The sequence below is a fragment of the Artemia franciscana genome, chromosome 8 (genome assembly GCF_032884065.1).
Source record: "Artemia franciscana chromosome 8, ASM3288406v1, whole genome shotgun sequence".
In the NCBI taxonomy this organism is placed as follows: domain Eukaryota; kingdom Metazoa; phylum Arthropoda; class Branchiopoda; order Anostraca; family Artemiidae; genus Artemia; species Artemia franciscana.
The window spans coordinates 13,213,663-13,237,410 of record NC_088870.1 but is presented as its reverse complement, the minus strand read 5'-3'; the positions used below and the strand labels follow the sequence as shown (position 1 = coordinate 13,237,410).

The following is a 23,748-nucleotide window of genomic DNA, read 5'->3' as shown; positions in this document are numbered from 1 at the left end:
CACCTTATAGCATTTAAATTAGACCCAGTTTGGAGACCTTCATTAGGATAACATTTGAACAGTGCAAGCCCTAATTCATGTCAAATCAAGTGGATGTTCCTTCTTATATCCTTTCTTGCAAGCAGGGGCGTCACAACGGAGGATGGGATGCAGCAGGCCAAATCTTTTAGTATGGTAAAATTTGGACCAAAACTCCAAACCCGTGCTGAATCTGAGGAAAAAACAAAGTTGCTACAACATAATTTCAGAAACAGAGGCGTTTCCGGAGTAGGTGGTGCTCGGGGCAATGTAATTGCATCTCCTCCCCCCCCCCCTTCTCGAGTCAAATATAAGAAAAAAAAACCCGAGCCAAAGTGAAAAGCTGGATCATAGGGGGCAATTCCCCAGCCAAAGTTTTGCCAAAGCCTCGGAGCCCATGGTAACTACTCCGGTTGATCCCCCCAAGGAACGACTCAGCTCAGATTTTCCGAAATTTCAATGCTATTTCAATATGGATTCCATGATCCGATTGAGAAGGTCTAAAATTCAGTAGTAAAAACTGTGAATTCTGCAAAGGAACTAACTTATTAACAAATTTAGTTATTCAATCATAATCTAAACTCATTCTGAAAGTTTGAATAAAAAGTCGAGGATTCGGTTAAATTTCGCCTAAGATAAATTTTACTCTTCTCTTTACTTTCAAAATCCAAGTGAATTTTCTATAGCAGCTATTATAAAATGTCAAATTCGTAAACTTTGCATTTTTGTAGTTTCGCCAAAGCGGCTCAACCAAAAAATTAGAGTCGGTTTTTGATCTAAAATAAGTTATTCACTTGCCAAATTTCCTGTTTTACATTGTTTCAACCTGTTTTATTATTCATCCTTCTTTCCCAAGTATAATAGTGAGGAACACAATAAACAAAATATGGCCTTGTTATAAGAGTTCAAGAAAATTCTTTCAACTCTAAGCTTCTTAGAAACTTTCCTTAATTTAGAATCGATAATCTGTGCTGAAGTTTTCACCTGTGTTTTGAGACAAATTTTAAAGATTGAAGGTATTTTTCCTGCCAGTTTTCAGCATGCATAGTATACAAAATAAAAAAAAAAAAAACTGTTATGGATTTTTCAAAGCTACCATAGATCCAAGTAGTTCAAATCTTTTTGGAATTGGTGATCTGTGCTAAAGTTTTCGTCTATGTTTTAAATCAAGAATAACGATTGAAGTTACTTTACCTCCAGTTTCACAGAAAGCAAAATTCAAAAGACATCAAAATTGTTGTGGCCCTTACAAACTATCATAGATCCAAGCAGTTCCAATCTTTTGCTAATACATGACATTGTAAGGTCATTTTATGAAGGAAGACCTTTTAAGTAAAGTGTACTTTGTAATCGTCTAAATTCCAAACATTTTGTCACTTCGCGGCATACCGGGTCACTTTAAAACAGAAACTGATATTTGTGCATTTAGTCATGTTCCATCTTTGAAACACCTAGCAAATTGGGAAACCATTGAAACAAAGGCACAAGGTCCAAGCGTTTGATTGGTCAATTGTGAGCACAATTCACAGGACTTGCTATTAATATGAGTTTGTTACAGTTTCATTGAGACACCAAGCAAATTCGGAAACCATTGATTGCTCATTTTTAAGCACAATTCACAGAACTTGCTATTGATACGAATTTGTTACAGATTCCTTTCCGTCTCTCGACTTAGTTTGGCAGGGAAGGAATAATTCTTCAATAAAACCTAAAAAATTTTATCTATTCTTTTAGTGATTTGAAATACACAGCATTCCTTCATAAAACCTAGAAAGCAAGGAATGAACTTGAATGAACTTTCCTTATAAAAAAAATTAACTTTTTAGCCAGTACAGACAGCTACATACCCCAGAGTTCCAAATATTCCAGATAGCGCTACTGTATATCACACATTCAAAATTCGAACTGATGTATCATGGCTGATTCAAAAGAATTTTATGGCCCTTGTATAAAGAAAGCTTTTGAATATCTACATGAAACAGAAAAGAATCTTAAACCGCAGTTGAAAGCCAGTGCAAATTATGAATTAATGTATGCTGATATATGCAAAAGATGGGAATCAGCCCTTCTATTAAGGCAGAAAGGTGAGCTAGGTCTAATGTATAGACAAGGCCTATTCAGTTTCAATTTTCCATGGGCTCATCTGAAAAAATTGCTACAACAATAGAAGATTAATTTAATTCAACTTTCAATTCACACTTCTTAAATATAGGTCAATGATTGCTAGCTAACATGACAAAACTGCCACCTTCATCACCTATTGGTGTCAGATGTAGCACTAGGCTGTGTATATAAAAAAGGTAAAATTCTAGTTTATTGACTTCTTGCTATCTCAGAAAGGGTTTAGATTAGGAAAATGGGTAAAATTCTAGTTAATTGATTTCTTGCTATCTCAGAAAGGGTTTAGGATAGGAAAATGAAACTTTCAGGGATGAATCTACAGACTAAAGTATGTCACCCTTTCTGAGATAGCAAGAAGTCAATTAACTATAATTTTACCCATTGGTAAAATTCTAGTTAATTGACTTCTTGCTATCTCAGAAAGGGTTTAGGTTAGGAAAATGAAACTTTCAGGGATGAATATACAGACTAAAGTATGTCATGGGAAGGTATTTTGAAGAAACTACTTCCACTCCTTCTCCCTCTAGAGGGCCCTGACCTTTGATGACCTTTAAAATATGTGTTTTATAAAAGTGAAACCTTGTAAAATAAATCTTCTGCTTAATTGAAGTACAACAAAATTGTTTTCAGCTTCATAACTTTGCTCAATTCCATTTTATAAGGTTTTAAAGATATGCAAATACATTTCCTAAATTTTGAAAAAAAAACCTTGATATGGCTCAAAATTCTACTGAAATAACAGGAATTGCATTTTCAGAACTAAAGACAGACAAAAAGCAACTAGTAACTGAAAATTAAGGTAAAATGTTGTTTCGTGAAAATTTCATTAGGTATAGACCTGTCATGTAGGCAAATTTCAGGGCCCTCTAGAAGGAGAAGGAGTGGAGGTGGGTACTTTAAAATACCTTCCCAGGACATACTATAGCCTGTAGACCCATCCCTGAAAGTTTCATTTTCCTAACCTAAACCCTTTCTGAGATAGCAAGAAGTCAATTAACTAGAATTTTACAAGTGAGTTGTATAAAGATAAGGAATATAATACCAATACAACTGAAAACCCATCAAAATGACAGTTCTTCACGGAGGGAGAAGGGCCCATTTGCTGCATATAAGTTTGACTTGGTGTCAGATTTTCTAGAAGAATGCTATATAGCATACCTGAGAAATAAACAATTCATTCGCCACTTAGAGAAGCCTTTGCTCTAACAATCCGAAGAAGAATTGGGAAAAAAAAATGCAAAAATCTGAAAACTATTTTTCTTTTGCAAAATTAGCCATAGTTTTAAGCCCCCTATGGTTTCAACCTAGTATACTCCAGTTTCAATGTGATCCCTTGCCAAAAGTTTTGCTTTTAGATAAAATACTGAGAGATTCTCAGTTTTTCTTCTTTTTTTAAGTAAGATTTATTTCTCAGGAAAATTTTAAGCTTAATTTCTGCAAAATTTTCTTTCTGACTGATTGGCTCAGATAAAAAATTGAAGAACTTATTGACCCAAAGCAATTTGGTAATCAACGTGGCCTTTCTACTACTCATTACCTTGTTAGCTTACTGGATACAATATATAAAAGTATGGAAAACCCTGATGTATGGATAAATCTACTTCTAATAGACCTCCAAAAAGCTTTTGATCCAATTAGCCACAATGTTTTAGTTGAATATTCCAGTGTAAATCAGTGTGTAAAGCATAAAAATGTCTATTCGGATTTCCTTCCAGTTTACTGAGGTGTGCCCCAGGGTACCCTCTTTGGCCTGATCCTGTTCCTGATTATGATAAATGGACTTGCTACTGAACACCCTGACCACTGGAAATTTTTCAACAACACGTCCTCACTGGAAAAATGCCAGAAAAACTTGAAGAGCTCAGCCATGGAAATCATGGAAGATATTTCCAGTGACGCTGGACAGGCCAACATGACTGTGAGTGCCAAAAAGTCAAATGTCATGACTATCTGTTTCTTGAAGACTACACCTTCGTTCAAGCAACCAATCCCTCCAGAGATGTCCATTGACATATCTATTAACAAATGAACATTTTTATTCAATTCTAATGAGGCGGGGATTAATGCCAGGTTTGCTTCTCACTCAATTGGACTATCTGTCTTGGCTTTTTCTACAATTAGCCATGGCTTGATGCCCAAAACTAGTCCATTTTTATTTTACCAGCAGTGCAAACGCCTTGGTATCCTATCTCGAGTGATCTGAAGTGGGAGGTTCATGTTGCTAACATCACAAAGCAAGCTAATTTGGTTGTTTCTATGCTTAATTTTTTTCAAGTTTTCTTGCCCTGTATTCCACCTTTTCAGAATATACACAAGTTTCATTTGCCTTGTTTGTGAATATTCTTGTCTGGTTTGGCATTTTCGCTTAACTACTTCCCAATCTTATTCAATAGAGTCAGTTCAGAAGCAAGTATTAAGAATTATCTATAGTCAAGTTAAACTCCCATATCATTTTCTTCTTAAGCATTTCTACCTCACTAGCCTATCAGAGAGAAGAACCTTCCTGTGTACCCGGTTTGGCAATAAAGCCATACCAAACCCCTGTTTCCAAGATTGATTCCCCTGCCCTTTCAACCTTTAATAATAACCCAGTAAAAAAATAAGCAAGCTAACATTAAAACAAAAAATACTCCCAAGGGTGGTTCAATGGATAATCTGTAAGCTTGGAAAAAAGCTCACCTGCAGCATTGACAGGATATAACGAGCTATATCTCTCCTGCAGTCGACCATTCCTAGTCCAAGGAGGAACCCAAATAAAGAACTTTAAATATTTGAAATAAGCCTTCCTGATTTCTATTTTATCTAATTGGGTAAAAATTGTCCCATAAAGGAGCCTGCTATAGAACATGAGGGAGAGAAACAGCATTATATACTTTTGCAAGGTGGTGTTTACCAAGATTCAGCTATGATCCAACTGCACCAGCAAATGTGCTATGGATGTTACGTTCGGTTAAGGGAATAATTCTGAGTTGATTTTAGGGATTTACCTATAGGTAAACCAAGGTAGACAACTTCCTGCAGTGGTACAACATCGGAATCACTCAGATATACTCTATCAGGGGTTTCAGAATGGTTAAAATTATGTACTCTATTCTAGGTGTCTGGATTAATAAATTGATTGATTCATGTAACATTACTGGGAGGGTGTAAAGAGCTTTGAATAGATTGGGATGGTGGAGGAGCGTGCGTAGCTTTGTTGGCCTCAGGCAGTTTGTTGCTGTGGTGAGTTGTTAGTAGCAGTAGTAGTAGTATTGGCCTAATTAGAAAAAGTATTGGTTTGGGAATCAAATGGTATTACTTTACTCTTTTATTATTACAATGTTTCCTTTTGAAGAGATTAAATGTACAAAAAACTAATTTTTTTAACTGAAAGTAAGGAGCGACATTAAAACTTAAAACGAACAGAAATTACTCCGTATATGAAATGGGTTGTCCCCTCCGCAATCCCTCGCTCTTTACGCTAAAGTTTTTAATTGTTTTAAAAAGTAGAACTGTGGCAAAGAGTCAAAGTTTAGCGTAAAGAGCGAGGGATTGTGGAGTGGACAACCCATTTCATATACGGAGTAATTTCTGTTCGTTTTAAGTTTTAATGTCACTCCTTACTTTCAGTTAAAAAAACTATTTTTTTTTATTTAATTTCTGAACGTTTTTTAATCTTAGTTTTGATCAGACGATTTTGAGAAATAAGGGGTGGGGAAGGAGCCCTGTTGCCCTCCAACTTTTCGGTTACTTAAAAAGGCAACTAGAACTTTTAATTTTTAACAAACGTTTTTATTAGTAAAAAATATACGTAACTTAAGAATTAACTTACGTTACAAACTTTTATATTCTTATATTTTTATTATGTATATGAGGGGGTTTGTCCCCTCGTTAATACCTCGCTCTTTACACTAAATCTTAAGTTTTGTCCCAATTCTTTAAGAATAACCCCTGAATCAGAAAGGCCGTAGAATAAATAGTTTAAATTACTAAAAATACTTTAGCATAAAGAGCAAGGTATTTATCTTCTCCTAAATACCTCGCTCTTTATGCTAAAGTATTTTTAGAACCCCTCATATGCGTAATAATCTCTGTTCGTTTTAAGTTTTAATGGTACTCCTTACTTTCAATTGAAAAAACTTTTTCGTGTTTATTTTGTCATTGTTTTTTTTATAGTAATGCTAGAAAATCCCACGCCCTTTTCATGAATTTCTCTTCCCCCGGGACACATTCCTCCAAGGAAAGATCCTCCCACATAGCCCCCTCCCCTCAACCTCACCCCTAAACCAAAAAAAATCCCACTGAAGACGTCTGTACGCTTCCCAATAATCATTACTGTATGTAAACACTGGTCAAAGTTTGTAACTTGCAGCCCCTCCCCAGGGACTGTGGGGGAGTAAGTCATCCCCAAAGACATAGTTATTATGGTTTTCGACTATGCGGAACAAAACGGCTATCTTAAAATTTTGATCCGTTGACTTTGGGTTAAAAATTAGCGTGGGAGGGGGCCTAGGTGCCCTCCATTTTTTTGGTCACTTAAAAAGGGCACTAGAACTTTTCATTTCCGTTAGAATGAGCCCTCTTGCGACATTTTAGGACCACTTGGTCAATACGATGATCCCTGGGGAAAAAAAGAAAACAAATAAACACGTACCCGTGATCTGTCTTCTGGCAAAAAATACAAAATTCCACATTTTTGTAGATAGGAGCTTGAAATTTTTATTATAGGGTTCTCTGAGACGCTGAATGCGATGATGTGATTTTCGTTAAGATTCTATGACTTTTACAGGGTGTTTCCTCTATTTTCCAAAATGAGGCAAATTTTCTCAGGCTCGTAACTTTTGATGACAAAAACTAAATTTGATGAAACTTATATATTTAAAATCAGTATAAAAATCCGATTCTTTTGATGTATCTTTTAGCATCAAAATTCCGTTTTGTAGAGTTTCGTTTACTATTGAGCCGGGTCGCTCCTTACTACAGTTTGTTACAACGAACTGTTTGAAATAGATTACTTCTTCCTGTTCACCAGTCTTAAAAATTTGCTCTCTTTAGGCCTGTGTAAAACCTGTAGTATAGGAGCTGTCCATTTGTAGTGTTTTTAGGTTGGCTAAGTAGACATCTCAGACTAGTTTCTGGTTGGTAAATTATTTGTAGCTGATGAAATGCAGACCATTTTCTATAAGGTTTTATGCCTTCAATCCTCCTATACCTCAGGAAGTGCCAAGGGAATTCAAGCAGAGTCTCCAATTGCCCCTTAAGGCTATTGTTATACATGGAATAGAGCATATATTCAGGCCTTCCTGCTATGTCCTGTTGGCTTTGATATTGAGCCCAAAACCTTCAACTTTGTGTTAAATATTTACACAAAGTTGTAAATACACAATGTTTATACAAAGTAGGCTCTAAAATCATTCCTGGAATGAGTTTAGAACCTAAATAGTGCCCTGTGAAGGTGTTTCAAACTCCTCTCCCTGCTTTTTCCCTGTCTCTAAGGCTTAGAAAACGGTATAAGAGACCTTAGACATTTTTCTCCCTGTTTTAGGATATTGTAGGAAAAGAGGAGACATAATAACAGCCTGTAAGTAAGCTGCTGGAAAGTGACCTATTAAATCATGTCTTCTCCCTGTCCCTCTCAGCTACCCGAAGAGGATAAACGAGAAATCTGGAGGTTCCCCATTGTACTAGGTCAACGGCTTCTCGGTCTATTCTGTCCCACTCCGTAACAGCCTGCCTGAAGCCACACTCCCACTTTTAAACCCTAGAAGCCATCAAGGAAGAAATTCATGAAGACTGGATTCATGCTGAATAAAGGCTAAACTGTGATGTCAGACTGTAACCTCAAAACACCACCAGGAAGATTTTATACAGGAGGTTCCACATCACTTTATCTTGTTGGATATAGGCATAGTCTTAACTTCGGAAAAATATTTTTTCTTTTAAGTCTGGTTTGAGCCTACTTTTTTGACTAGGTTTAGAAACATAATTCCAATATTTAAGTAGGATAGAATTTCTTTTCCAAACTTAACACATAATTTGATATTTCTTAAAACCTTGTAGACTGGGAATTAGCAATGTTACAAGGCTCAAAACACTTTCCTTGGGCCTTGTGTGCACTGTAGATCAATTTTTCAACTTTTTATTTCTAATGCACAGTCTGTGCAAGTTCATTGAAGGTAAGTAGCAGAGATAACTGATCTTCAAAAAAATTTATTTTAACTACTCCAACTATTTGTGACGACATTCGTATAGCCATAAACGAATTTTCTATCATATATCAATTATCAAGGCATATGAGAATTTATACAGGAGAAAAACCTTATGCCTGCGAAGTCTGTACTCAACGATTTTTCAACAGTTCAAATTTTATTCACCCATATGAGAACTCATGCAATTTCTTGTATAGATAGATTTGCAGGTTTCAGAAATTGCAAAATTTTGTGAAAATAACTTTTTAGTTTCCTTTTTCCACTGGGTGGGGTAGGGGTACTGCTTCACCCTCTTCTGGCATCTATGGATTCAGGCTATTTTTTGAAATTCTTGAAATTTCTTCTATTAATAATAAACTATTGTTCAATTTAAACTGAACAAAAATTGTTCTTTCCCAAATAGTATTACTTGCGAAATGTTTGTCACTTGACAGCATTGTTGCCTACCTCCCTCTACCCGTCAAATGAATTCTGTCGCATATGGTTGCCAATATTCATGACAGCAAGAAGAGATATATTCATTAATTTAGGTGGATCAGCAGAAAAACAATTTTGATATTTAGATATATTGACTGTCAGAAGTAAAAATGTTGACATGTCAAATAGTGGAGAAACCAGAATAGATTTGTCTCAGTATATAGTCCTTGGTCACGCTAATGACAAGCGGCAGTGTCGCTATGACACACTCTTGTCTAACACGAGACAATATTAGGAACCGTTTCACATTGATTTCAATAATATAATAATAACTTTCTATATTGCTGACAAGAAATGTAGGGAAATATTTTTTTTTCTTTTTAGGATGTATTACCTAATTAAAAATTGTTAATAACTAAACTGCTTGAACATAGTGTAGGTTTGGTATAAGTATTGATGTAAAATTAGCCTTGTCTTGCTTTATTTTTGTTCTACTTTGTTTTTTTTTTTTTATTGAAGCTAAGCAAAAGGAGGATGAAAACCTTCATAGACAACTTGAAGAGACAAGAGTTGCTGTTGAAAAGGAGAAATCATCTGTGAAAAAAGAAGAAGAAGAAATAGTACTTTTGAAGCAAACTTTAGTATGTTTTAATTTTGTTTGGTTGTATTCCCTTCTTGTTAGTTTTGTTTTTCAATGCCTTTTTGTAGAAATTTTGCTCTTGTGGTTTAAGGAACGGATTTTTAAAATATTTTTTTAGAAGTTGGGTGAAATCGAGGATAAATTCCCAAACTTCCAGAATCCTTCCAAGCCAAAGTGCCCAGTTTTTTAGATCTTTCCAAGGTAGAAAATCCAACCTTAAAAGGGTTTGATATCCTGAAGTAAATTTTTAGGTCTAACTTTCAACTTTTTTTAAAATTAAATTTCTCAGAAAGTCAGTAGACACTTCTTACTTTGGCTCCTGTATATACAATTTCAATTAAAAACTTTGTATTTCATTTTTTTTAACAGCCACAGATTTATCATCTAAATAAATACTAGGTAGCATAGTAAAAATAATGCTGTACCTGAGCAGTCATGAGCAGGCATGCCTAAATAACCTGTTTTACCAGCTTCCAATGCATTAGGAAGCCTTTGCTTGTGGCATGAAAGAAAAGGACACAAAGTTTGCCTAAAACACATACTGTCTGTAGTCTACTTAAATTAATGTGTCTGTGGTTACAGCTTATATATCATTCAATATATTTGTACATACTTTCGGTCTTTTGTATGTATTAACGTTTTTGTTGATGGGTGTGACAAGGCACAAACAGTAAGGTAATACCAAATGATAATGCTTGACATATTTCGTATAAAGTTCTAAAAGCTTCAGATGTACGAAAATATCAGCGTTTATTTTTAAGCACTACCAAAGATTTCAATTGAACATCTTTTATTGAATAAATATATATATATATATATATATATATATATATATATATATATACATAAAATTATTTTTTCTACTGGATTTTACATCCAATTCCTTCATCCTGGGTACAACCTACTACATCCCCGTTTTTGTTATTTGAATGTTAATGGATGTGACTGCACTGTTTCTTTGTCAACAGGTTTGGGTGTTTTTTGTACACTCTTTTGTGAGTTGCACTCTTTTCCTGTAGGTTCATGATGTTCTGTATTTATTTACTTGATATCAAGTGATGTTGGTTATTGATCTCTTTTTTGACTAGTTTGTCCTCGCCCTTGCTGGCTTTTTACGAATAAATTATTATTATTTTTAATATGAATATTATAAAGGTACAAACAACGAAGAAATAAAAACTGTCAAAATGACGGGATTGCTCTCGGGAGTAGGCAGGGCTTTTGTCATTTATCAACTATCACTTAAAATATGGTGATAAGTTTAGATAGTTTAGGTCATTAAAAGCAATAAGTACGAAGGAAAGAATGATTAAGCCCTTTAGCGGTTTAATCTACATTGGATAGTCAACTCTAAGCAATTCTTGGCTAGAAGCCTAAAATTCACTAAAGAGTTTTGTTTAACCCCTGGGAACAATTTAAGCTGTGGAACCAAGTGAACTCTGACCAACCTTTATATTTTGGAAAGCTCCTCGGAGTAGGTGACTTTCGAAAAATAATATTTCAGGTAACTTACAAGTATTAAAATGAATATGAAAAGATATGAAAAAGAAATGAAATTAGATGAACTGATTTTTTAGTGTCATTCTTAGAAGAAACTCTGGTGTATAGATAATGCATACGTTCTAAGTGTTTACTCATTTGTTTATCTATTTCACACAAAACGATGAGCCCTCAGTGCTCGTCGCAACACAACGGCAATACAAGAATAAAAAGAAAACGCATAAACAACATATAGTAACCGCAGTGAAGGCATCGCTAGTATTAAAGAAAAGAAAACAGTTCTAAAACAAAGAGAAAATATCAAAAATGCCTCTATTCAAATAATCACCTCTAGGAAAATATATCAATGTACTACGCTGGATAAAACAGAATCCCTACAATACCTTCTTTTGTTTGGACAAACTTCATTTGTCCTTTATATTTATAATATGGCCTTAGGTTTTCGTCTTTTTTCTTTACTGCAATAAGTTGTTTTTGGTAACTACTACTGCTTTCAGCTCTCAGTTTCACCACTGGCCTTTCAGCCAAAATATTGTAGAGAAACTCCCTTTTAGTATTCTCATGAAAGTTGGAAAGTTAATCAGAAGTACCATATATGAGCGTTTAATGTGGAATGAACCTATAATATCCAAATTCGGTTTAAAAATTGTCCTGTGTATTATTTGGATTTTTTTTGTTCTAAAACTGAGAAACAACGACAAAATGTCCCAAACGTCATATGGTAGAAGCAGACGAAAAATTTAACACAAGTAAGCATAAGTGAAAAAATAAGGCTCTGTATGTGTGTTGGGGAATGTTGTACGCAAGAAGGATATTTTTTCTAATGTTTTCCAAGCATGTTATGTATATATCTACATTGTCTAAAGCCAAGCTTGAGGGTGGGGCTGGATTGAAATCAGACTGCACAGTATACAGTAAAAATCATATAGTATTTGCTGAAGCTCTGGTAAAGGTCCTATTTCGTCTTTGACTTGGAAAGGAAGCTATTGGAAATTTTACAGTGCAACTAAGAGATTTTTTGTGACCCCCCCCCCCTTCCTACTATCCTTTTGTGCATCTGTGAATCTATGCTTAAAAGAAAGCTGGTGACTATGGTTTAGTGTAAATCCTATTGAAAAGCTATCAATATTTGCGTATCTCTTTCTAGGAAAAGTTGAAAGCGCAACAAGATGAATTAACAAATAAAGTTTCAATATGTAAGGAAAAAATCGGTGATGCAGAGAAAGAACTTGTCTCATTGCACAAGGAAATTCATGATAGAGAAACTGCCCCCTTGTCTGAGAAGTAAGTATAAACTGTAATGTTTTGGTGCTGTGGTCAGGGAGATAAGGTGCCCCCTCCACCCTTCAGGGACTCTTGTTTCATAAAAAACCTCATAAATACTGCAAAAAGGCTTATAATTTTGCTAATTTTAAATGCCTATTTGGATTGTTTGACAACATAAATGTTTATGAACCCTGAATTTGTTAGTTTATGATACTTGTTCATATATTCGTTGCATCTGCTATTATCTTCTTCTTATTTTATTTCTTTTGGAATAAAACTGTGGATAAAGGCTTACGAGGTGACTCTTAGGAGAACAATATCTCAATTTACGAGTAAAATGTGCTTTGCTTTTGCTTATGGGCTGGAGATATTATGTATTTGGAAGGGGCACTTTCGGATATTTGTGTGGGCCTTGAACCTAACTTACTGCTGACCTTAAGTGCTAACTAGGTTAAAGTACTGACACTAATAATACACTGTAGCCCCAAGCAACCTGAGGCCAACACAGCTACGCATACTCCTCCACCTAGTCTATTCAAAGCTTCATCCTTTACCACCTTCATCTATTTATATTTCCATTAAGATCTATTCCTGCGACCCCTTTCTGTCCAATTTTGGAACCACCTGCTTTTGATGTGGCCCCTAACGGACGAAAATTAAATTAGAAAAAAGGTATTTTTGTGGAAAAGGGAGGGAGGGTGTTTGTATGAAAAGTAGTATTGACTATGGCGGACTAATAAATAAACTTTGGGCAAGAATACAGCTCAACAGTTTTTTGTAGAGACCAGGTAAGAAGCTTGTATTTTTTGCAGTATAGGGCTTTGTTTTGGTTAAATTGAATTTGCTAAATACCTTTTACATCACAAAATATGTTACCTACACAAATATTTGTATTAGCTTCAATAAAAATTAAGTACCTAGATAAAAAAAGTGTTTTTCCACCGATATCGGTTTGTTGGCAGAGCAATCTGTATTTTTGTGTCACTCATTTTACATTGAGCATCATGAATAATATTAGGCGAAAAGACAAAAAATGGCAACTATGGTGCTAAAAAAATAAGTCGCTTTGTAACCGATTTTTCCTGTTAGTTTCATTATACATAAAAATAAATATGAATTTTTCGTGCCAAGTAGTGACTGAAGTTATTACGAAATTAATGAATAATTATATACCATTGCGTGCTATGATGTGTCCTACTTAACTTACTTATACTACTTAAGTTTCGCTACTGTTGAGTACTCTAGATGCGGTGAGATTCACGTATGTTGCCAAGAGATTTACGTTCCCCTGGCAGATTAAAACGTTGCACCATTTCGGCTTTGTTGAAAAAAAATTTGAACAACGTGTCCGTTTTTCATTTACTACCAATTAAACAATGCAGCTGTCGCTCCCTCGAAACTTTTAAAACAATTTGGTCAAAGAAAAATTTTATTTTAAGGAAAATGATGATGTGTTCCTCAAAATACGCTGTTACTACTTACAACCAAATTTTTCGTCTTTCCCCTGACATCCAATTAGTCTTGTTATTTCAAAAGACTCACCATTTGTGCTATTTTCTTTGTTACTTTGACTCGACAAATTAAACATACCATTTATTTCTCATTTACTTGATGGCAAGAATGATTTGGTTTGGGAAATGAGTTTTCTTAGTATCTAAACCCGTCAAAAATAGAGTCTCGAACCCCTTCCCTATTTTTGAAAGCGTTTCACAAACTTGCTTACCAGCCACTCTGTGTCCTAGAGATGAAGAAAAATGTGCGTTACCTTCAAACAAATGTCAGAAACCAAAATTATCGTAACAAACGAGATAAAGTTGCAAATCCATCATTGCCAAATATGACCATGGTTTAACAGATAATTATTAGGCCGAAAAATAAAGCCTGTGAAAACGCTGACACAGTAAAAATCGAGAGAGATGATTAGAAGAAAAGTAAATTTTGCAATTAGAAAAGTCTCAATATAGCTGACAATGTGGGCTACTTTAAATTTTGCTAAAAACTTATCAAAGGTAATGCTCTAATTATGAAAAGTTTTCAACTTGATGTAGCTGCAACCGTAGGTGATGGAGCTAAACTTCCTTTTTGTAAATTCTGTCTTTACTTCTCCGTGATATGCTCCATTGTTGTGCAGAAATAGTCTTTATTTCTACGTGGTATGCTCCATTGTCGCGCAGAAATAGTTTTTTTTTTCTGATTTTTCTGATTCATTTTGGGAGATGCCAGGATGCCAAACCGGACAAGCATATTCAAGATGCGGGCGGACAAAGGAAGTATAGATCTTTAAAGAATGGGATGTGCCTAAAAACATTATATTTTTTTTTGGCGCCAAAGTGCCATATTTTTCCAGAATAACTTTTTCTAAGGAGGGCCGAGGCTTTCTTTTTTTTTGGGGTGACCTTGAAGTCTTAAACTTCCTTTTTGTAAACTCTGTCTTTATTTCTCCGTGGTATGCTCCATTGTTGCGCAGGGATAATCTTTATTTCTCCTTGATATGCTCCATTGTTGCGCAGAAATAGTCTTTATTTCTCCGTAGTATGCTCCTTTGTTGCGCAGAAATAGTTTTTTTCTGATTCATTTCGGGAGATGCCAGGATGCCAAACTGGACAAGCATATTCAAGATGCGGACGGACAAAGGAAGTATAGATTTTTAAAGAATGGGATAGGCCTAGAAACAGTTTTTTCTTTTGGTGGGAAAGTGCCATATTTTTCCAGAATAACTTTTTCTAAGGAGGGCCGAGGCTTTCTTTTTTTTTGTGGGTGACCTTGAAGTCTTAAACTTCCTTTTTGTAAACTCTGTCTTTATTTCTCCGTGGTATGCTCCATTGTTGCGCAGAGATAATCTTTATTTCTCCTTGATATGCTCCATTGTTGCGCAGAAATAGTCTTTATTTCTCCGTAGTATGCTCCTTTGTTGCACAGAAATAGTTTTTTTCTGATTCATTTCGGGAGATGCCAAGATGCCAAACTGGACAAGCATATTCAGGATGCGGGCGGACAAAGGAGGTATAGATCTTTAAAGAATGGAATAGGCCTAGACCATTTTTTTTTGGCGCCAAAGTGCCATATTTTTCCAGAATAACTTTTTCTAAGGAGGGTCGAAGCTTTCTTTTCTTGTGGGTGACCTTGAAGTCTTAAGCTTCCTTTTTGTAAACTGTTTTTATTTCTCCGTGGTATACTCCATTGTTGTGCAGAAATAGTCAGTGAGCCTATTCGAAAGCGTAGCATGGTTTGTGGAAGCAGAAGGGGAAGGGGCTACATGCCCACTTTGCTTATCAAATTATATAGATTGGAAATATTTACACGATCTCCGATATGAAGTAAGGTGCAGTATGCCTAACTTTCATTTAAAAAAGTTCAGAGTGGGAAAGGGGGATCGGAATTCTCCTGATTCAATTCTTTGGCTCAATCATTTAGGTTGAAAATCGTTGTGTACGCCTATCTCAAACAATCTGTTGCATACTTTAGAGTTCTGCTAAACAAAAATGGTTGGGATGGATTCTGCTAAACAAAAATGTTGGAAGGATCAAGAATCCATGTTGTACAATAATACACATCGAACATGTTTGTATAATTTCGCTTCAAACAAGGTGCTACCTGCCTAACTATCAGCAAAAAAGGTGGTAGTGAGAAGAGAGTAAGCAGGGGGTAGGTTAGGGCTTATTTTTGCTCCAGATAAGAAATTTGTTTTTTTTTTCTTTTTTTATTCGCAGAGTTGTGACCTGATTGTCTTTTTTTGAAATGTGGCTCAACTATGAAATTGTGAATCCCTCCAAGTTTTTACAATCATGTAACTCATGAACAAAGTTTTTTATAGAAAACTGATGACGCGTGTTTTGATCAGCTGGTCAAGGGTTATTGATTAGTGTAAAAAAGTCCATTTGTCTTGGTTCTAATGTCCATTTTTCCCAACATTTTCTAAAACATTGCTGTTAAAAGAACACAGGTTAAGCTCTAATTTCGTTACCAATGAAAGAAGAATTAAGGTTTAGGAAACACAAGCGACACCATTATTTTGCCATATCAGACGTAGAACATGAAATGACAAGCCCAACCGAAATCACAATCAGAAATAACTAGTAATATAGTTATTTATTATTAGTTATTTAAATAGCTAGAAATAGGAGTGACTGTCCGAAATTTGTGAATGTCCGAAATACTTTTTTTCTCCTTGGATTTAGTCAGCGTTGCCAGTCAACTTCTTAATTTAATGCAAAGTTTGATGATGACAGGTAGATCAGCTTTGGTTAGTTCAGGGTTTTTAATCCATTTCTGATATTTATAGTCAAATTTAACATAATCTAACCTAAGTTTAACTTTTACCATCATAGCTGGCATAAAACTGAAAAAGCTGACCCGCAAAGCTAATTGAATCCAAGGAATTTCGGACATTCAGTGGTGAATGTCGACATTAACCAGATTTTGGACATTCACGGTAATATACATAATATTTGTGCTTGTTTTTAAGATATAACATCACTTTTTACTTTTATTTTTAAAGAAAATACTTTTATAAACTTATATCCGCTTCTAATATCATAGTTGTTGATCATTTTAGAATTATATGTGTATTACTTATTGTATATGGACAAAATTATATATACATTTGTAAAGTAATATTGTTATTGATTCTTGTAGAAGTCAACTAGATTTTCTCCGTGGACTTAGCCGATGTAAAATTGTGACGACACCTGAAGAGAGTGCAATAAAAGGATACGTGGTGAGAAGAAAAGGAATGGAAAGCAATGAGCTTAGGACTTTCAATTTTGACACAGCCAAGGAGCCAAAGCATTATATTTTAAATCGGTTATGGAATTTGATTGAATGGAGTTATGAGGAAGATTTGAAATTATATTTATGATTATTTTATGAGGGATATTTAAAAGCTAATCTATGTTTGAAATCGAGTTTCGCATCGACCCCTAAATTTTCCTTCTCCCAATGAAAAAAATTTCTTCATCTGAATAAATATTAATTTGCTTCATTTTTGGGTCAGAGTTGAAAATGTCGTCTCTCTACTTGTCACAACTCTGTTGGTACTAAATTAAAGCTCCCTCTTCCTCCGCTTCTATTTTTGTATCCTTTTTTAGATATATATTCAAGGAGTCTTTTTTTGGATATGGTGAAAGTAAAATATTCATAGACTTGTAAAAATTTAGTTTTTCGTGGGGCTTTTTGTCTTAATTTGTTTTTCTAATGGCCTTTTTAGCAAAAATTCTGCGTTTCTTTTTTTCTTTCTTATATTTGTGAGTTGAATAGAAGGTAATAAAATGTACACATTAAATTATATCATTGAAATTGTATTTAGATTATTTTTGGAGGGAATTTATTAAAACTAAGGTCTGATAAAAATCGAATTTTTCTTCAACACTCATATTTATTTGACCACCCAATGAACAAAAGTTGCGTTAATAATAATTAAAAGCTTACTGTACATACTCGGTTATTTTTTTTTTTAAATGAAAGATATTCAAAGGAATTTTTCTTGAAGTTTCTTAGGAGGACTTTCGAAAATTTAGCTTATAATAGGGCATATAACCAAAGTTACATCATAAAATCTCTGAGTTGTTTTGCTTAGTAAAATGTATGATCTTTTCTCAGAACTCGCCTTGACCTTAATTTGTTGTTTATTGTCTGATATTTTATCATTCTGACACAAGGGGATCGCAACGGATATTTTTTTTTTTTGTCACTAGTGTTCTTATTAACTCTGTTTTCTTTTATTATATAGTAACTTTACATAGTTACTTCCATTGCTCAAAATTTGTATGTTTACTCCAAAGTTATAATTAAAAACAGCTCTTTTATGTTATTTTGTAGAAAAAAGTAAATAGGAAAAAATGGAGGAAGTTCTTTTCTAATGGCTTATTTCTATGCAGTTAAATCCGCTAGAGCTACGAGCTACGAATTTAGAGATATAAGGTAGTGTTTTTCAATTATTGTTGAGCAGAAGACGAATCAGGTACCTGGATAAAATATGCGAACAAGTAACTAACGGATCTTGTTTAAAATTGTAACTTTAATAGGATTTAGAAACTATTAAGAATTGGAGCAAATCACCATATCAATGCAATTAGGGCGCAAGTGCAAAAACCTAAATTTAAACGAGAGTGGAAAAATAATTTAGTTTTTTTTCGGAGTCGTAACGATACGATCAAATGGACTTAATATATGATGCCAAAAATATGCTTTGGTATTTCATGGAAATAATAAGAATAAATCGGCCCCTCTAAGCAATTTAACGGAAAAAATCTAACATTTAAAGTTTTTTTTTGCAATTGACCCCTTATTGGGGTCAAAAAAAATATATGACAAAATTTTTTGCTGAGGTTGAGAAAACAACGGCGTTACGTGTGGTTCCTTCTTCAAGTTCTAGATCTTGGAAGCAGTTCCTCGGTCCTTCCTGTGCAAAGTCGATGGTTCTTGAGTCAGTTTAATCAATGAATGGTTCAAGAACTGATAATAATAATTTCGTCATTGAAAAATTCTTCATCTGGATTCGACCAAATTCCTGCCAAATTAATTAAACAAATTCTTCCCTCAATTATTACACCGCTGTGCCACTTGGTTAAACCAGTCATTCAAGCTCGGAATATTCCCTCAGCGTCTCAAGTTGGCACGAGTGATAGCACTATTTAGAGGAGGTGACCGGGAGGACCCGGGGAACTATAGGCCTATATCTCTTCTGTCTGTTTTTTCTAAAATATTTGAAAAGACTATGCTAAAGCGTTTGCTGAATTTCCTAGACGCGAAGAAGTTTTTTCATCGGCACCAATTTGGTTTTCGGGAGAAGTGCTCAACAGAACACGCATGTAATATGCTTCTTCATTTTGTACGACAGTCTTTAGACTTCGGCCTTATCCCTGCGGCAATATTCCTTGATGTGAAGAAAGCTTTTGACAGCCTCACACACGAGATACTTATTGGTAAGTTGTCGCTTCATGGCGTTCGTGGAGAAGCTCTGTCCAGGTTTTCTTCATTCCTAACTGGCCGATCCATTGCAGTTGAAGCTTCTGATGAGCATGTTCCAGTTGAATATGGAGTGCCACAAGGCTCAGTTCTTGGGCCATCCCTTTTCCTCATATATGTCAACGACCTCTATCGACTATTTAGCAACCCACGATCTGATTTCTGTTGTCATTTGTGCCAGAAAGGAGATGCTGTGGTTGGAGCCTTGGATACGCCTGATCAACATGAAGAACTCTTTGCATTTGCTGACAACACCACCCTGGGGGCTGCAGCACCTGATGAATCATCTCTTATCCTCAAGCTACAATTGATGACAGAAAACATATATCGTTGGTTTGATGCAAATTTGTTAGCTTTGAATTTAAAAAAATCGTTTCTTCTTATATTCTCCCGCATAGGCAAAAGCTGCCGTACAGTGACAGAGCTTAAAACATCTAAGGGATCCATATCCTGCCCAGCTGACCGGTTTATTCGATTCCTTGGGATACTTCTGGATGAAAATCTATCTTTCAAACGGCATATTGAGTCAATGAGATTAAAGGTTTCTCGAGGCCTTGGAGTTATTTGGAAGCTGAAGCGAGTCTTTCCTTTCTCTATCCTTCGTCTATTATACTTCTCTCTTATTTACTCTTATTTATGCTACTGCTCGTCAGTGTGGATGTCAACATTTCCATCTGTACTTACACCTTTACATAATCTCCAACTGAAAGCAGCAAAAGTCCTTCAATCTTCCACCCATATTTCTGTTGAACTTCTGAAGATTAAAGATATTCATACATTACACCTCTCTTTCATTGCATTTCAGTATTTTCGTGGAGACCTTCCATCAAGTTTTTCCGGGCTTCTTGAAATTGTTCGAAATGTCAGTCCTTATGAAACTAGAAACAAGGATGATGTGCTAGTGCCATCCACCCCTGCAGTGCGTTCGGACTTTGGTCTGATAGTTGCTGTCGGACGTGCCTGGAATTCCATTCCTGTTGGGATTCGACGGTCCTGTACCATAGGCTCCTTCAAGAAACGGTTGAAGAATTTTTTAATTAAAAAAATCAATTAAATTATAATATTGATCAGTTATTTATATTGTTTAGTTTTCAAGATTTAATTTATTTATTTAATTATTTATATTGAATTTAATTATTTAGATTTGGGTGGTGTGAGTGTCGGATCCTCGATGTATATATATTTTTTTTTATTGTTGTTTTTTTTTTTGTAAGTAGGTGGTGCGGAGGCCGGTTGTACTCGGGTGAGGATTGGTGAGTAGACTCTAAATATATTTTAAGGGTGAATGTATTTAATAGTTATTTATATTTTGTTTTGTTGTTTTTTTCCCAAATAACGGGCCATTGAGCCCTTTGGGATATTTTTGTTTATAAATGGATGGATATTGATAATAAAAGGAACTTGAACTTGTATAATTGTAACGGTATCGTTCCATCATTTCTGTAAACAAAGAGAATCGTTTCCTGAAACTCCTCAACTTGGACAAAAATTACTTTGTACTCACTTTTTTTGTCTTTTGGACTCATTGTGGCAATCAGTTTGAAAAGATCTGTAGGCTCCAGTCCCCTTTGTGACTCCAGAGTTGTAAGTTGGACCTCTTTTGACAGGCTCTTTGAGCCTTGTGTCTGCAATACGCTGCACGCTGATAGCTGTTTATGCAAATCTGGGATTAGCTGAATCGAAAACCCGTCTTTTGTGTGCATGAAACTCACTACTGCCTTTGAGTTTTAGTTAGACCCTGAGGGGCTAAATTATTTGTCCGGAATTGAGATGACCTGGTATTGAAAACCTGTCTCTCGTCTGGTGCATGAAACTTGCTACTGCCCTAGTTTTATTTAGACTTTGAAGGGGCTAATTTATTTGTTCGAAATTTGGATGGCCTGGTATTGAAAACCTTCATTTCTTCTGATGAATGGAACCCATTTCTTGCTAATATTTATACGGTGAGGGGGGGGGGTATAGTGTACAAGTTTTTCCTGAAAGCTGCTACATTTTCTCCAAATGTAAATTTATCATCTTGTATAATATTTTTGGTTCTCTGCAGAGACTGGAGAGTCTCTTCCCCCATTTAAGTGCCATTGAACTGAGATGTGGTTTTCTGTTGCCTGTCAAAATCTGTCCCATATCAAACGACCACGAGTTGAGAAACAGTGCTCTATTATATCGATCATATTTTAGTTGTTTTTCCTGTCTCTCTAAAATTCACTTTTTGGCATGCTGACCAAGTGGTCTGCGTAGCACTGGTACCAAATTCCTGATTTTCCACCTTCGGCGGGGAAGGTAGGAGGATATCATCCAACGTTTCCTATTTTTGTAAACATTTTACTCTAACTACCCATTTAGAGCTGGGTTGACTCTGGCTGAACTTACGGTCGCACCAATAACCCTTTTCCTAACCAAATAGCCAGAATTCGAACCCCTGTTCTCAGGATTTCAAGTCTAGCGCACCAACCACTCGGCTAAGATGGCTCTACCTTATGACAGTGATTTTACTATTTATGGGAAAGCACTGTGGCGAGCAGGTCTAAATCTTTGTTCCATTAACATAATTTTCCTAGGAGATTTTGTAGATAGGGGAATGTCCAACGTCGACTAACTTACATTTTTAGTGGTGACTAACATTTTTGCAATTAAATGCCTGTTACCAGAAAAAGTTCATCTTGTACGAGTTAATGACGAAACTAGAAGGGCACAAAAAAGATACGGCTTTTACAAGTAAGATATATATTCCCTTTTAAATGCTAATTATTATGGTATTTGTTTATTAACTAAGCATATCCATCAATTAGTCATGTCTCTTTTAATTGATTCTGTTTTAAAAGCTACTATTTCATTGATCATATCAGGCCTGTTGGGTTTCCCAATTCATCTGTATGCTGGATGCTCCCACGCAACTTACCACAAGGGAAAAACTCTTGAAGTCAAAAACATTAATATGGACCAAGTAATTCTTAGTAATGCTCCTTAGTCATTCTTTTTCATTTTGTGCTGCGCCGCTAGGAGTTTTTCCTGCCTTTGTCTTTCAAAAACATAGGGAATAAGGTTTTTCATGGAGAAAAAGTTGAATTTGTTTGTGTTTTTAAGATTGATCATGTTTGGGGACCATGTTCAGTCTCTGATTAAAATTGAAATTTCGTGTTTTGTTGAAAAATCATCATAGGCAGTGCATTAGTGCAGCCTAAGTAAAGAACGATGTTGGCGCAATGTATTATATATTTATTTTTGTTTGGTTACACCAGGGCACTTCGTATAGAAAGTTGTCGTATAAACTTGGAAAGGGGCGCATTCGATTGGAAATTGAAAGGGCTAGTGCCCGTTTGATAGTCAAAAGGGATCAGAGGGCAACCATCCCCCTCTCCAAGCCCATAATTTTCCCCGACTCATCCATTCAAAATGTTGAGATAGTAGATTCCGTTCAGTATAGTTGAATGATCCGGAAATTACGTCGTAGAGGTTGACACCCCCCACTTACAGCCCTCAAGGCAAGGGTTGTAAGTCATGCACTTGGGGTATATAAGGTTTTTATAAAAAGGGTGGTCGCATAAACTTCGGAAGGAGTCCATTAAATTGGTAATCAGAAGATCTACTGCCCTTTTTAAGAGTCAAAGTTAGCGGAAAGCAGCTAAACACCCCCCCCCTCCCACACACACGTATCTTCTTGAAATGCATCCAATAGAAATTTGGGTTAGGAATTTAATTCAAAATAGTCCAAAGCTCATATAACGAGGCTTTTGGGGTTGAAACAAACCCCCAGAGCCTGGGGGCAAGGGTTGTAAGCTATGCTCCGGGGGCATTTAAAGTTTTTATGGAATGGATGGTTTTATAAACTTTAAAGGAGCTTCATTTGGTTGAAAATTAGAAGTTATAGTTCCCTTTTAAGACTCGAAAGTGATGTAGGGCAACTAGCCCCCCCCCCTCCGACTACCCCTCTTTTCACCAAACGCATCTGATTGAGGCTGTGGGATAGCCACTTTGTTGGAAATAATCCAAAGAACATATACCAATGCCTCCGGGTTGACACAAACCCCCTAGAGCCCTTGGGCAGGGGTTGTAAGCTATGCCCTAGCTGAAAGCAGCTACCCCCCTACACACGTCATATTTTCCTGAAATGCATACAATAGAAATTTTCAGATACCCCGGTGGCATCTAAGGTTTTTATGGAATTAATGGCTGTAAAAACTTTTGAGACTCATTTGGTTGAAAACTAGAAGCTCTAGTTCCCTTATTAGAGTAAAAAGTGATGGAGGTCAACTAGCTCCCCGCCCTCCAACTACCCCTCTTTTCCCCAAACGCATTTGATTGAGATTGTGAGATAGCCATTTGGTTTAAAATAGTCCAAAGAATTAATGACAATGCCTCCAGGGTTGATACAACCCCAAGAGCCCTGGGGCAATGGTTGTAAGTTATGCCCTGGGGGCACATAAGGTTTTTTATGGAATAGGTGGCCGTATAAATTTCAGATGGGGATCGTTTGATTTGAAATTACAGTGTTCTTTTTAAGAGTCAAAGTAATTTTAGAGCAACCAGTCCCTCCCTCCCCCCCCCCCAACGCCCATCATTTCTCAAAACAAACATCCAAACAAAGTTTTGAGACATCCATTTTTTCAGCATTTTTGAAAGGTTCATTAATTA

At 35.7% G+C, this 23,748-nt stretch overlaps 1 protein-coding gene across 2 annotated transcripts; it reads left to right on the top strand.

The window, feature by feature from the left end:
• The first annotated feature begins 1,898 nt into the window (after window positions 1–1,898).
• Window positions 1,899–17,436, top strand: LOC136030003 (uncharacterized). Of its 2 annotated transcripts, none has more exons than XM_065708612.1 (4): window positions 1,899–2,102; window positions 9,264–9,385; window positions 12,032–12,168; window positions 16,786–17,436. In XM_065708612.1, the coding sequence occupies exons 1-4, from the start codon at window positions 1,934–1,936 to the stop codon at window positions 17,006–17,008; spliced, it is 651 nt and encodes a 216-aa protein (XP_065564684.1). In that variant the 5' UTR covers window positions 1,899–1,933; the 3' UTR covers window positions 17,009–17,436. The 2 variants fall into 2 exon arrangements, with proteins under 2 accessions (XP_065564684.1, XP_065564685.1); XM_065708613.1 differs by lacking the exon at window positions 1,899–2,102 and adding an exon at window positions 7,901–7,992.
• The last annotated feature ends 6,312 nt before the right edge of the window (window positions 17,437–23,748 follow it).

What these genes read in the sequence shown, in the direction of transcription:
- LOC136030003 (XM_065708612.1), top strand. Translation starts at nt 1,934, where the DNA reads ATGGCTGATTCAAAAGAATTTTATGGCCCTTGTATAAAGAAAGCTTTT. An exon ending in TACTTTTGAAGCAAACTTTA is followed by an intron (nt 9,386 to 12,031) that starts GTATGTTTTAAT and finishes ATCTCTTTCTAG; the next exon opens with GAAAAGTTGAAAGCGCAACA. An exon ending in ACTGCCCCCTTGTCTGAGAA is followed by an intron (nt 12,169 to 16,785) that starts GTAAGTATAAAC and finishes TGATTCTTGTAG; the next exon opens with AAGTCAACTAGATTTTCTCC.